The 15,292-nt window shown below is 49.5% G+C and overlaps 1 protein-coding gene across 1 annotated transcript in view; it reads right to left on the bottom strand.

Annotated features, from left to right (window-relative positions):
- The window catches only part of ADARB2 (adenosine deaminase RNA specific B2 (inactive)), a 519,216-nt gene that overhangs the window by 144,441 nt on the left and 359,483 nt on the right, over positions 1–15,292 (bottom strand). Inside the window, exon 3 of the mRNA XM_010361992.2 lies at positions 5,158–6,047. Coding sequence (XP_010360294.1) covers positions 5,158–6,047 — 890 coding nt within the window. The remainder of the gene's footprint in view (positions 1–5,157; positions 6,048–15,292) is intronic.

Below are 15,292 nucleotides of genomic sequence, written 5' to 3'. Positions count from 1 at the left end.
TTAAAGATCTTTTGGTAGGTCTCTGAAATGCTCACACAGGACAAGCAGGTTTTTCCTACCTTTGCACAAAGATCTGGTGACTGTGAGTCTTTCTCTCTAGTATAGATCTACATACACATATATGTGTGTGTGCATCCTGCACAATAGTGTGTGTGAGAGAGGAAGAAACAGAGAAAGAGAAAGAGACAGAGACAGAGACAGAGAGAGAGACAGACAGACAGAGAGGGAGAAAGAAATTACCCTGGACTTAGCTCTGTGCATCAAAGAAATGGCTTCATCTCGACTGGCTGCCTCAACTGATTGAAGCATTCCCAAGAACCAGTCATGATTTTTCTGCAAGGATTCAGCTGCATATTTCTTGGTGTGGGGACAGAGGATGAACTCCTTAGGCTTTCCTCTCATTATGGTGTCTCTGGTGGGAACAGTTGGGGATGCAAAGCCACTATGATGTCAGATAGGAGAGAAACCTGCGGTTCCCTCAGCCCTTGAGGATTGCTTGGTGAGAATGTGGAGCCAGGTCCATCCAGGAGGTAAAGGCCCAACTCTAGGCTTCTTCTCCCAGGGACTTCACAGACACTCTTTATGTCTTTAATACCTGCATTCCCAGAGCCAAACCCACAGTTTCCAGTTCAAACACCTTGTTCTAGTGCCTTTTCCACTGCCTGGGGATGCCCGAGGTGCCACCCCTCCCTCTCTGGGTTCCCAGTCTCTCTGAGTCTTTATGCAAATATAAAGAACTTCTCGCTGGCAGTGAATAATTCTCACAAGGCTGGGTGGCAGTGGAAAGTTTTTTTTTTTTTCAGCAAAACAAAGATTCTTTTCAAATTTTAGAAAGTCATTCAAGGAACTGTTTCTCTTTCTGAAGGCACTAGTTTGGAGTATGGACTGAGTGTGGGAGAGTGCGGGGTGAGGGTGTGTGGACAACAGGGTGTCTGTGTCTGACATGAAAATTTAAAAAACAAAGAAATAAAGGGGGTACTTGAGGATGAAAGATAAACTCACAAACAAGTCAATAAACTTCCTTTTCAGAGTTACTGAGCACACAGGTGACTTTTACTGATTGATTTATTTTTACTGGCATTATAGTGCACTTTATTCTCCTTTCTAAATAGTTTTCATGGAAGGAAAATGCTGAAAAGCATTCCTTTATGGTTGCATTTTTGCTTAGGATTTCTTTTCATGCTGGGGTGGGGAGCAAACTGGAGAGATGTAGGTTTTGTGATTTTATCATTTTTTATGATGATGCCTCCAGGTAGCACATATTTACATCCTGACACAGTCTTGTTCTTACTTCTGAGTACCCAGTTAACCTAGAGGAGTCTTGAGTGTACTGCAGATGAGGAAAGCATGAGAGATTTGCAACGAGCCAGGCAGGTGCACCTGAGCAGGCACTGCCCCTATCCGCTGATACTCATGGAGACTGGCCTGCAAACCCTCCGCCAGCACTATAAACCCTACCTGTTTAGGTCTGGTGTGAGTTCTAAGGAATCTGATTCACACCTGCTTTTGACACTCTGGCTGACTCAGATCACACGAAGCTGAAGGGTTAGATGAGTCCAATCCTGAGAAACACCCTCGGGTGCAGGAAATAGTGAAAATCAGATGCGGAGAAGCCACACCTGTGATTTTAATCTTTATGAGAATTCATGCTTCTGAACTTCCTCTTTCAAAATCCAGATGACACACAAGTCTATCATACATCTTTACCACTGGAGAGTGACTTCAGGTGTTTATAAGGAAGCTGAGATTCTGAATCCCAAGCACCACCACAACGATCACCCTTACAGACACTACTCAGGTCTCCGAGGGCCTTTGGGTGGCCCTGCTTCCTGCGAGCTGTCCCGGCAGGACAGAGAGACTCTTCCGGCCACGGCCCTGTCATTCCAGTCTGAGGCTGTGAGCAGCACCATGACAGCCTCTGGCCGCACTGGCTCTCAACAGCGTGGGTCTCTGACCACTCCACAAGCTGGAAGTGCAGACCGCTGACTTCCCTCAAGAACCCACTGGGTTCTTGCAGGAGACTCCTCAGCGGTGTCTAAACACACCACTCAAATGGTTCGTATGCACCATCACATTGGAAACTTGTTTTCACTGACTGTTACTTAATGAGGAGACTTCCCTCCAGGATGGTTCTGAAGCTTCATTCCTAGGAGCAAGCCTTTGGTGGAGAGCACCGAGCAGACGTGCAGCATCTTTGCTGGCTTCTACCGAAACACCGTGTGGATCCAGACGTGGGTTTGTCGTTCTGCACGTGGAAGCCAGCCCTGCATGGGGTGAGCCTGGGACTATGGGCAGAGAACTTCAAGCACTGGGGCCGGCACCCAGGTGCAGAAACGGCATCGTTCCAGCAGGAGGCGCTTCTTCCAGGCTCCCTGGACGGACTCCGGCAGGGCGGCCTTCCCCGCTCCATCCCCCGGAGGTGGGCCTGTCCTTTTCCCAGCGTGGGGCACAGCCCAGGAAAACGCATGGCTTGCCCTCCAGACACGGGTGCTCACAGGGCCGTCAGACAAGGGCCAGGGACTGAGGCCTTCAGGAACTTCAGCTCCAGAGCCACCATGCGGTGGGACCAGGGGTCTGCCTGAACAGGAAGCAAGCTGTGTAGACGAGGGTCCGTGAAGTAGAGGCAGGGTTTTGCGGGAAGGTTGGGGCAGAGCAAGGAGGAAAAGCCACATTTACAGCAATTTCTGAAGTCTTTTCATTTTTCCCCCTGAATCACATCCGTAATATGATTTGAATTTAATAAACTGCTGAAGGTTCCTGGCCCTGAGTCCCAGTGTCCTCCCAGTCCCCGCCCAGTTGTGGGTGCAGTGGGGAGGGGTACAAGGGAGGGTAATGGGCCCCTGGGACGCTGCATGCAGAGCAGTGATGAATGGCCTGAAACCCTCGCGCTGCTCTGCGCCCTTCATCATCCATTCCGGGTGGTTAGGGACTGTCAGAGAAAAATAATTTAGCGGCCACGGCTCTAACTGATGTGCTGCATTCTGGGGTCAAATGACTATTACAAAGTAGTAGCGCTGCCTGGTTTCTCCATCGTAAGAGCTCAGGGCTAACAACATGAAAGAAAAAGGCATTGCAGCCAGAATTCACTGACATCCTTCACATTTTACATGAGTGGGACGCAGCAGAGGGACTGGGGAGGGGTGGAGGAATGTTTCCCGCTTAACAGATTCAACAGAAGAGTGGCAGGCCCAGCTGGGTGAGCAAGGTATCCCAGCGACGGGGGACACACCCCAGACCGTGGGTGCGGGGGCTTCTCAGAGAAGGTGGCAGGAGACCCGAGCCTGCCAAGGTTGTACCCGAGGTCGTGGGCAGCGTTAGGAGGGCTCTCTCCCAGTGCCCCCCAGCCCCCTCCGCCCTTCCCCCCTCCCCCAGGCTGCAGGGGTGAAGTGGCTTCCAGGACGGTCACTGACTGGCAAGTTTAAGCTACAGACAGTGCAGAAACAGGGTGAAAAAGGAAGAGAGAGGGAAATAAATAAGAAGGAGGCATAAGAAAAGACCAAGCCAGGCCCCAGCGCCCTTGTGAGGAAGTGCCCAGGGACTTATGTGGAAGCCGTTCTTGCTGTCTACCATCTTGTTTTTACTTACGTTGTGTTTTTATTTGAGGACGAGTTTGGACAGCAAGACTGACAGAGATTGTGATCTAAATCCCTCTAACCTACTCCTTAAAATGACCACTGGACGTTCCACAAGTACTTGAAAATGAATGAATGGCTTCCTGAGAGGCAGATGGCCGGGGTGTGCCCTACCCCATGCCGGCCAAGAGTTCAACAAGCATTGGTTGACAAGTGAATAGTGAGCACTCAAACCCAGTCACAATTCAAGATGAGGGCTCTGTCACGACGCACGTGGTCTGTGTCACCCTGCAGTCTCCCTGAGCGGCATCTGGGGTTCGAGTGGGACCCGTGTTCAGGAAGAGATTTATGATCTCCCCAGGCAAAATAACGGATTCTGTCCTAGGTGTTGGGATGTAACGATGGTAGCGATCACGGCCATAACTTACAATTACTGCATACTTACGACGAGCCCCGCACTGGGCTAAGTGCTTTTTAACTATGTGAAATGTTTCTTTCCTTGATTGATGCCAAAATGAATAAAGATAATTTTCTATATCTGCTACATTAGTGATGCCCACAAATAATTCTGAACATGATAAGAGAAAAGATAATTTGCATAAATCAGCCATTGCAGGACTTGGCAGGATAAGATTGTTTTAAAATGGTATCAGAATAGTTTCTGACAGATACGAGGCAGGAGAATAGGGTCTGGAGGCCAGAACATAAGGCCGGTTGACACTGACTTCCTAGAGCTGACTCAAATGGAAATACTTCAGCGATGACAGGAAATATCCTCTCCATTTACACAGGGCCTAGGCCGAATAACCAATGGAAACCTCTAGAGGGTATTTAAACCCCAGAAACTTCTGTAAGTTTGGGGCCCTTGTGCGCAGGCGCTCCCACCCTGGAGTGTGCTTTCTTTTTCCATAGATTTCTGCTTTTGTTGCTTCTTTCTTTCCTTGCTTTGTGGGTTTTGTTCAATTATTTGTTCAAGGCGCCAGGAACCTGGACACCTTCAACCGGTAACACCCAGACAGAGCTGAGAACATGTCTGCAGTGAGTGAAGGTAAACACAGGTTAGAAGGCGGACCCACAGCCGCGCAGGAAGGAACCAGAGGGGTCCTGCCGGGCGGAATGTAGGCCCAGCTCCCTACTCTCGCTCCGGCCTCCTCAGCCTCCCAGCGCGGTTCTCTCTTGGACCAGGGACCCCGTCTGGATCCTGCGGGACTGGGCGGCCTCCCCGGCTGCACCCAGGCACAGGGGGCCTCCCTGGTGGAAAACTTGACCCCAATTTTACCTGGCACGACCATCCGACCCCATGCGTGGAGACCCAGCCACCCACGAGGCCTGGCACGGGGGAACCGGCCCTCCCCCTGCAGACAGAGGCACCCCGGCAGCTCCCTACCCGGCCTCCCCGTCTCCTCCCGGGCAGCCGCATCGTCACCCTCAAAACCGGCAGCACCTGCTCTCCGGTCGCCTCGCCAGCCCGGGGGTGACATTCTTTCCCCTCCCGCTCCACGCGGCCGCTCCTTCCCCGAGAAGCCCAGACGCCAATCCCAAGAGGGAAATGTCGGGGTCCTCCCGCCCCCGCCGCGCCCCTCACCTGCGGCATTGGCGTCCTCCTGGCCCTGCCGGGTGCGTGGCCCGGCATCTGGATGTCGAAAAGCGCCTGCAGCGCGGCCTGCGCGGCCTGACCCCGGGCCAGCTTCTTGCTGCGCCCCGAGCCCTCGAACGTCCTGCCATCCACGCTCACGGCCATCACGAAGCTCCGCGCCCGCCGCTCAGCGGGTTCCGCCAGACACACGTAGCGCAGCCCAGCGCGCAGGCGGTTCAGCAGCACCACGGGATTGCGCTCACCAGGGGCCGCGGGGGTCGCGGGGGTCGGGCCCACCAGGTCCAGCGCGCGGCACAGCAGCCGCCGTCGCCCGTAGGCCGCGGACAGAAGCGCGGCGTCCCCGGGGCGGCCTCCCGAGAGACCGGGGCGTGGCGCCGGGGGCTCGAACTCCTGGAAGAGCGTGTCGGGGAAATCCGCCTGGTCAGAGGTGAAGTCCGTGCCAGGGCCCGGGCCACCGCCCATGGCCAGATGCGCCTGGCAGGCGTTGGGGAACTGCACGAAGGACCTGAGCGCCAGCTCGGCCGCGCGCATCTTGGCCTTCTTCTTGGTGGGGCCCGTGCCCTCGAACGTGAGCCCGTTCACCTCCACGGCTACCGCGAAGACCGGGGCGTGCACCGGGCCCGTCTGCGACACTGTCCGGTACTGCAGGCCCGGCCTCAGCTCGTGCAGCTGCACCAGCGCGTTCTTGGGCGCCACCGACCAGGACAGCTTCTTCCAGACCAGCTGCAGTTTGCACAAGTGTCCTCTATTCCCCTCCTCCAGCGGCCGCTTCCTCTTCGCACCAGGGGCACCGCCCCGGGCCCGGTCCCCCAGGGGCGGTGGCCGCGCGGCCAGGTTGCCCACATTTCGGTTCTCCTTCACCTCCGCGCTGCTGGTACCTAGAGGGGAGAACAGACCAATCAGGACCCTGGGCGAGCGCCGGCAGGTCGATGGGAACAGCAGGCACTCCCCTAGGGTCCGAGTCCCTTGCCCACAGGCCAGGCCTGAGAAATGACTGTGGCCACTGGAAGGAGGGAGCCCCTGGGGGGCCTATGGCCCATGCGGGGAAGCGGCGTCCCTGGTCCCTTGCTGAGGGCCTGTGGCTGGGAGCTGTCCTCCTCCAGGCTGGCTCCTGCTCTAAGTGCGGCTGTGTACCCGAAACAGACAAGCGCCCCTGACTTTGTACAAGTTTTGAGCAATGTCAAAGGTCAGAGAGGACTTTCCTGGGGTGGTGTGGTCTAGTGTCCCCCTTCCCACCTGCTACAGGGACCTCCAGGCCCGGTGACCAGTGCCCTCCCAGTACTGAGGGGCAGGGGGTCCAGCCCCCAAACTACTTCCTCATTCACAGCTAGAGGTGAGACAGGTGGTGTCTCCTGAGACCTCCCTGGAGGGAAGGATAGGAGCCCGCCCAGGTGAGGCACTGCGGCCTTGGGGTGAGTCCCTGGTCTTTCTCCACGGAGGAGGGGCACACCTATTCAGTAAATACGGTCAGTCCTCTGTATTCCTGAGTTCCCCATCTATGCATTCAACTAACTGTGGAGAGAAAGTATTTGGGAGAAAATGGATGAATCACTACGGAACGTGTACAGACTTTTTTCTTGTTATCATTCTCTAAACAATACAGTATAACAACGATTTGCATAGCATTTGCATTGTATTAGGCAGTATGCGTCATCCAGAGATGATTTAAAGTACAGGCACCCCTCCTTGTTTGGTTTCCCAGGTATCGTGTTATTCACTAATCCGAGGTTTGTGGCAACCCTGAATTGAGCAACTCTATCAGCACCATTATCCCATGCCATGCGCTCACCTTATGCCTCTGTGTCACATTTTGGTGATTTTTTTTTTTTTTTTTGAGATGGAATCTCACTCTGTTGCCCAGGTTGGAGTGCAGTGGCATGATCTCTTCCCACTGCAACCTCTGCCTCCCAGATTCAAGCGATTCTTCTGCCTCAGCCTCCTGAGTAGCTGGGATTACAGGCACACACCACCACGTCTGGCTAATTTTTGTGGAGATGGGTTTCGCCATGTTAGCTAGGCTGGTCTCAAACTCCCAACCTCAGGTGATCCGCCCGCCTCCATCTCCCAAAGTGCTGAGATTATGGATGAGAGCCACCGCACGCAGCCACATTTTGGTAATTCTCAGAATATTTCAAAGTTTCCCATTATTGTATCTGTTATGGCTCCCTCTGCTGTGTGATCTTTGCTGTTACTGTGGTGGTTGTCCTGGGGTGTCATGAATCACACCCATTTAAGACGGCAAACTTAGTAAGTGTTGTGTGTGTTCCGACCGCTCCACCAGCCGGCTGTTCCCTCATCTCTCTCCCTCTGCTTGGGCCTCCCTGAGAAACCCCAATATTGAAATTAGGCCACTTAATAACCATGCAGTGACCCCTTAGTGTTTAGTGAAAGGAAGAGTCAGTCCTCTCTCACTTTAAATCAAAGGTAGGGAGGAAGGCACGATGATAGCCAAGATGGGTCAAAAGCTGGTCCCTGGCAAGAACCCAGGCCACTCGCTTGGTTTCTGCCCCTGGGAGTCTTACCCCCTTCATCAGATAGGCAAGCACTTTAAAAAGACCTGTAATGTCCCAGTGTTTTCAGGGTAGGTACCAGGGGTCGGTGGTCAGGAGCACAAGCACAGCTCCTTTGGAATGCATTTTGGGAGCGTCAGGCAAGAATAAAGAAACACACACCTTACTCAGCAATTCTGCCGCTGGAGATGCGTCCTACAGAAACCGTCACACACAGAGGCAGAGCTGAACGAAGGTGTGCGCGGCAGCATGCTTTCACAAAACTGAAAATTTTGAAAATGCCCAAGTTGCTATGGTTAGAGGAATGATGAGTAATCTGTGATATAATCACACTACAGAATATATAGAATACTGTATAGCAGTTGCGTCTAATGGACTACGTCTGTTAGTTGTATACATGGACTATGCTTCCATGTAGATGAATCTCAAGAAATAGGATGCCAGATAGTAAAACTGACTTGCAAAATAACCCATAGGGTAGGATATTATTATTATAAGAACACTAACGTTCTATATTCTTCATGCAGTCATCCATCTGTGACAAAGCTGCTGATGTGTGGGTAACAAAGATCCAGTCCGCTCTCCCCCGGGGAGTGCAGGAGGGCAGTGCCATGAGGGGCTGGGGGTGACTTCACGTGTGACTGCGGTGCTTTATTTCTTTTGCAGAAAATGCTCTGAAGTCAATTTAGCAAAATCACCATTTGCCAGCCAGGGTGATGGATGCATTTGATGATGATTTAATTTTTCTGGACTGACCATCCTGGACCACTGTTTTCTGGCAAAGCTGTTCCATTAGGGAATCTGAGCCATGGATGATCCCACAACCTGCTGGGTCCATACTGCCCTCACTGGTGAATGTGCTTCTGGAAGGCTCCATGCAGGTTTACTACAAAATACAAAATTACGGTAGTGAGCTGCGCCATTGCCCCTCCCTGAGGCCTGGCTCCTGCAGAACCAGACTTTGTTGTTTCTCATGGCTCCCGTCAGCCCTGGGGAGTTATTAATGTCCGATTTTCTCAGTGAGGAAGTTCCTTTACTGAGGTTGCAGAGTTTGTTAGTTGGTCGAGGTGCAGTTCAGTCCCAGGCATCGGATCACCCTTGTCTGTTGTATAAAGGTGATTTTATGGAAACTGATTACTTCCATCATTGTCTTGGCCTCTGTACAGTAACACCCTTTTCTGGGCTCTCTGGAAGAGGAAGAGGAAGAAGAAGCTGAACCCACAGGCTGCCCCACATGTGACCGGATGGTCAGCTGTCCCAGGCAGGAACCCACAGGCTTCCCCTCACTCATCGGCTTCGTCCGTGGAGAGAGGCTCTTCTGCTGGGTGTGGATGAGTTTTTTCTCATTAAGCGAGTGGAAACTTGAGGCAATTTTTACAGCTAACCCACAGCTTAGAAATAGAGGTTGAGTGTGGCCAGATGTTGACACGTGGACTTGCTGGCCATGTGGCCCGAAAGCCAAGCAGGAATGAGAGCTGGCTGGCCCCGCCCCACGTTCCCCGCCCCTCAGCTTGTGACATCATTGTTGGAGAATAATAAAAACATACATTTCGCAGGCACAAAAGATGCCTTTGGGAATCGGGCACCTTCGCGAGGTATCCTGACACTGGAGAATGTTCTTTTCGGGTTGCACGCTGCCTGCCCATTCAGCTCGGGGTGGAACCATCCGTCTCTTGGCCTCAGCTATCATTACTACCTGGGTGCTCCTGCAGAAGGCTCTCGGCTCTGCTTTAAAAGTGCTCTCTGTTTGCTAAAATCTCTATTTCTCATTTGAATTTTCTGAATTGTGAGGTGGCTCTGTTGTTTTCTCTGGCAACTGTGTCTAAAAAAGTATTAGGTTTGGGGAGGTAATTTTGTTCAAAATGTGGATCTGAGAGCCTTGATCAGTATAGGTGTATAACATTCATTTACAGTTGATGGCAGTAGAAACAGTTACCTTCTGAAGAGAAAGTGCTGAGCGCAAATGCTTTTACTAGTCATTATGCACTTTGGGTATACATATAGCACTGAACTCTACTGTTTAGTGTGTTTCAGGCCAAGGGTTAGCAGATGAGATTAACCATGTGATTTTCCAAATTGAACTTAAAGATGGAGCAAAAAACCCAACACGGTCAACCCCTCAACCCCATACCAGACTGCATATAAATTTGCTTGGTACTCTGTAATTTCTTATTGATTTCTCGCAAGGTGGGGATGGACGAGACGGCCAGTGTGATTACAGTATGACCTTTGCTGGTTCTTGGATTAGAACTCACGGAGCAACGCTTTGCCTCTAGCTGCACCGAATGCCTCTTTCTGATTCAATGTCCTATGACTCTCAGAATTAAAGTTTTCCATGGCATAAACCATGAATGTCAGATTATGGTATGAGGGCCTCTTTCATGATAATCAATAATTAATAATAACAGCATACTTCAGGGGCCTGTCCTGGACACAACAGCTGCTCCTCTGGGGGTGATATCACCCGATTAGGGTTTGGACTCTTCTGCACAGGCCCCAATTCCCATTTCCCTGATGTGGGGGCCTAGCACAGAGGCCACAGTCCAGCGGTGGCCTTTGCATGGAGCTGTGGGGAATGGGGGTGCAGCAGGCGCCGCTCTGGCCTCTGCTCCATTGTTCAGGGTTGTGTGACCCTGGACAAGTCACTCAGTCTGGCCAACTGATTTTTTCAGACAGAAAATGAAAATTTAAAAAATATTTGCCTTATAAGGTTCTTACAGGGATGAATGGAGGCAGCACATCTAATGGGCTGAGCAAGAGTCGGCCGTGGGGGAACATTGGATGCATTTTGAAAACACAGCAGGGAAATGGCGGGGCACACACTTCTTACCCTCCTCTCACCGCGTCTCTCCCACCTTGCTTCTCTCTCTCCGGGTCCCGGTTCTCTCTCTGCTCATCTTTTTCCCTGAGCTTCTCCGTGCACTTTACAGGAATTCCAGGGCAGCTGGAAGAAGGGTTTCCAGGGCCTCACGTCTGCGCGTCGCGAGCTGTGGCAGGGCTCGCATCTCCCACCTTGAGAGGAGTTTCTGAGGGAGTTTTGCTCTCTCAGAAGGGCCGAGAGCAGCATGAGCTTTTCCACACACAACAAAGCCTCCCCTCTCTCCCTGGTTGGCAAGGCAAGAGTTCGTTCTCACAAAACCTTCCAGAACCTACTGGGTCAGGTAACAGTGCAGGTGTCTGAGGCATACGAAGGGAAAAACAGGCTTTGCCTTTTTGTCCCTTGGGCCCAAGTGGGAGGAGCCTGACACTGTGACCCTGTGACAGTCGTGGGGCCGGGCTCGGTGAGGGTGGGAGCGGAGCTCACCCTGTGGTCCTGTGGCAGTCGTGGGGCCAGGCTCGGTGAGGGTGGGAGCAGAGCTCACCCTGTGGTCCTGTGGCAGTCGTGGGGCCAGGCTCGGTGAGGGTGGGAGCTGGCCCTTGGGGAGTGGCGCTCTGGGCTCTGAGGCTGTCGGCGGATGGAGGAGCTCAGGCCCAGGTGCTGCCCTGCTGGCCTCTTGCTGTAGCGACTTCGTGTGAACCCCTCGCGGCTTTAATGCCGACTTTACAAATTAACGTTTTCTCTTTCCACATGGAAGGTATTAAATGTGTTACACTTTCCTGCCTGACCCAGGAAATTATTCTCATTTTTTTCTCCATATAATCAACAGGTTTCTCACACTCAGTCATCATATATAAAAACCTAGAGATAATCAGGAGACCAGGAAAACACCAGGCTCTAAGTAGAAAGCTATTGATGGAAAGCTATTGTTGATGCACCTGCTTGGTTGGTCTCAGAGCCCAATTCCTGCACTCACCAGGGTCTCTACTTAACAGGCTACACCCTGGGGGTGAGGGGAGCTGGGGGACTGTCTGCCTCCCCTCTTCACACTGCCTTGTGGAAGTTACCCCCTGGGTTGTGTCCCAAACCCCTCACTCTTTCTCTGTGCGCCCCAAGTCTGGGTGTTCCCAAAGGGCAGCAGGGAAGATGATAGTGGCTGTTACCCACACAAAAGGCAGTGGAAGGTGCGGGTGTTCATTTGCTTAACTGTGGTAACTACTTCACCAAGTGTAAGTGTAACAAAACATCATGATGTACACCTGAAATATACACAATAAAACCCACAATAAAAATTATTTTAAAAAGTCAGCCTCACTTAGGCTCATGAAGCCTGATTAGCCCACCGATGGGCAGCTCTGCCCTTGCTCCGAGAGGCTAGGCATGGCCATGCCCCTCCTGAGTCATCCCCTCTGTCTCTGATCCTCAGAGCAGGCACACTGAACTTTTCCCTGGTTCCCACTTTTTGCATTTTGTCCCTGTCTTCTCTAGGGAAGCTGTCTCCAAAGCTTGGTGCACAGATTGGTGAATGGACTTGTCTTTGGGGCACAGAGGTGGATTCCAGAGGCTGGGTGCTGGCAGTGTGACCTGACCCATCACACAGTTCACAAATGGAACCTACTACATGGGCCTTGTTAGATCAATGGAGACGGTGCGTGTAACAGTTTCAGCATGATCTGTCAAATGTTGCAGACACTCCGAATGCGTGATTTCAGCAACACATCAAAAAGATGATTCATCATGATTAAGTGGGCTTTATTCTAGAAATGCAAGGATGAATCCGCCTCTACAAATCCATAAATGTGATTTACCACACAAACGGAACTAAAAACAAAAACCATATGGTCATCTCAATAGATGTATAAAAGGCATTCGATAAAATCCAACATCCCTTTATGATAAAAACTGTCAACAAACTAGGCATTGTAGACACATACCTCAAAATCGTAAGAGACATCTATGACAAACCCACAGCCAATGTCACACTTAATGGGGAAAAGTTGAAAGCATTTCCCTAAGGACTGGAACAAGATGATGCCCACTCTTACCAATTCTGTTTAAAATGGTACTGGAAGTCATAGCCAGAGTAATCGGGCAAGAGAAAGAAATAAAAGACATCCAAATGGAAAACAGGAAGTGAAGCTATCTCTGTTCCCTGATGACATACATGTATGTTACATATACCTGGAAAACCCTAAAGACTCTTCTAAAAGACTCCTAGACTTGATAAATGGCTTCAGTAAAGTTTCAGGATACAAAATCCATGTACAAAAATTAGTAGCCTTTCTATACATCAATAATGTTTAAGCTGAGAACCAAATCAAGAACTCAATCCCATTTACAATAGTCACATACACACAATAAAATACTTAGGAATAAATTCAACCAAGGAGGTGGAAGATAGCTACAAGGAGAGCTACAAAATACTGATGAAAGAAATTGTAAAAGACACAAAAAAATGGAAAACCATCCTATGCTCATGGATTGGAAGAATTAATATTGCTAAAATGTCCATATTGCCCAAAGCAATAGGCAGATTCAATGCAATCTCTATCAAATTCCAACATTATTTTTCACAGAATTAGAAAAAACAATCCTAAAGTTCATATAAAACCAAAACAGACCCTGAATAGCTAAGGCAGTCCTGAGAAAAAGAACCAATCCAGATGCATCACATTGCCAGACTTTGAATTATACTACAAGTCTATAGTAACAACAGGATGGTATTGGTACAAAGATAGACACATAGACCCATGGAACAGAGTAGAGAACCTGGAAATAAAGTGGCCCATTTCCAGTCATCTGATCCTCAACAAAGCTGACAAAAATAAACAATGGGGAAAGGACATCCTAGTCAGTAAATGGTACTGGGAAATTGGCTATCCATATGCAGAAGAATGAAACTGGACCCCTATCTCTCACCATACACAAAAATTAATTCAAGAATGGTTTAAAGACTTAAACATAGAACCTGAAACTATAAAAATCTTAGAAGAAAACTTAGGCAAAACTTCTGGACATTGGCCTGGCAAAAGATTTATGATGAAGGCCCCAAAAGGAAATGCACAAACCAAGAAATAGACAAAGTGGACTTGATTAAACTAACAAGCTTCTGCACAGCAAAACAAAACAAAACAAAAGAAAAAAAAAGGAAACAGACAACCTACAAACTGGAATAAAATATTTGCAAATTATGCCTCTGACAAAGTACTAATATCCAGAATCTAGATGGAATTCAAATAACTCAGTGAGAAAAAACCAAACAACTCCACGAAAAATTGGGCAAAGGGCATGAACAGACCATTTCTCAAAAGAAAAAATATAAGCAACCAACAAGTGTATGATAAAATGCTCAACATCGGCCGGGCGTGGTGGCTCAAGCCTGTAATCCCAGCACTTTGGGAGGCCGAGACGGGCGGATCACGAGGTCAGGAGATCGAGACCATCCTGGCTAACATGGTGAAACCCCGTCTCTACTAAAAATACAAAAAACTAGCCGGACGACCTGGCGGGCACCTGTAGTCCCAGCTACTCCGGAGGCTGAGGCAGGAGAATGGCGTGAACCCGGGAGGCGGAGCTTGCAGTGAGCTGAGAACCGGCCACTGCACTCCAGCCTGGGCGACAGAGCGAGACTCCGTCTCAAAAAAAATAAAAAATAAAATAAAAAATAAAAAAGAAAAATGCTCAACATCATAGGGGAAATGCAAATTAAAATCACACTGAGATATCATCATACTCCAGTCAGAATGGCTATTATTAAAAAGTAAAATAAAATAAAATAAAATAAAATCCAACGTGTTTGTGTGGATGCAGAGAAAAGGGAATGCTTGTGCATTGTTGGTAGAAATGTAAACTAATTCAGCTTCTATGGAAAACAGTATAGAGATTTCTCAAGGAACTAAGAATAGAACCACCATTTGACCCAGCAATTGTACTGCTGGGCATCTACCCAAAGGAAAAGAAAATCGTTACATAAAAAAAGACACCTGTGTGTGTATGTTCACCTCAGCACTATTGACAATAGCAAAGACATGGAACCAGCCTAAATGTCCATCGACAGTGGATGGATAAAGAAAATGTAGTACATATACACCATGGAATACTATGTATCCATAAAAAAGAGTAAAATTATGTCCTTTGCAGCAATGTGAATGGAGCTGGAGGCCATTATCCTAAATGAACTCACTCAGAAACAGAAAAGCAAATACTGCATGTTCTCACTTATGAGTGGGAGCTAAACCATGGATACACATGGACATAGAGATGGAAACACCAGACACTGAGGACTTGAGAAGGGGGTGAGTAGGAGATGGGTAAGGTTTGAAAAATAAGCTATCAGTACAAGGTTCACTATTTGGGTAATGGGTACACTAGCAGCTCAGTCCCCACCAGGGTGTGATATACCCACGGCATGGTATACGCATGGGACGGTATACCCACAGGATGGTATACCCACGGGACAGTATACCCATGCACATGTATCCCTAAGCCTAAAATAAAATGAAATGAAATTAAAAAAAAGTTTTGGCATGACCTACCAAATGTTGCAGGCCCTCAGAGCACATTAATTGTGACCACAAAAGACGCTGTAAGCCACCAACACCTTTTGAGAGCATGAAGAGGGAGGTGCGGGGCTCACCTCCCAGGGTGGTGCCAGGGATTTGGGATCAAGGGGTTTGAGGGGCCTGCATTGTAAAAAGGATGTGATTCTAAAAATGCATTATTTGCACTTGGAACAATTCAAATGGACAATTCAAAATAGAGTATAAGAATTGGTGATTCCTTTAGTCCACTCCAA

This window comes from Rhinopithecus roxellana, chromosome 11, assembly GCF_007565055.1.
Source record: "Rhinopithecus roxellana isolate Shanxi Qingling chromosome 11, ASM756505v1, whole genome shotgun sequence".
Lineage (NCBI taxonomy): Eukaryota > Metazoa > Chordata > Mammalia > Primates > Cercopithecidae > Rhinopithecus > Rhinopithecus roxellana.
The sequence above is the reverse complement of the archived record's forward strand: the minus strand, read 5'-3'. Positions and strand labels throughout refer to the sequence as shown.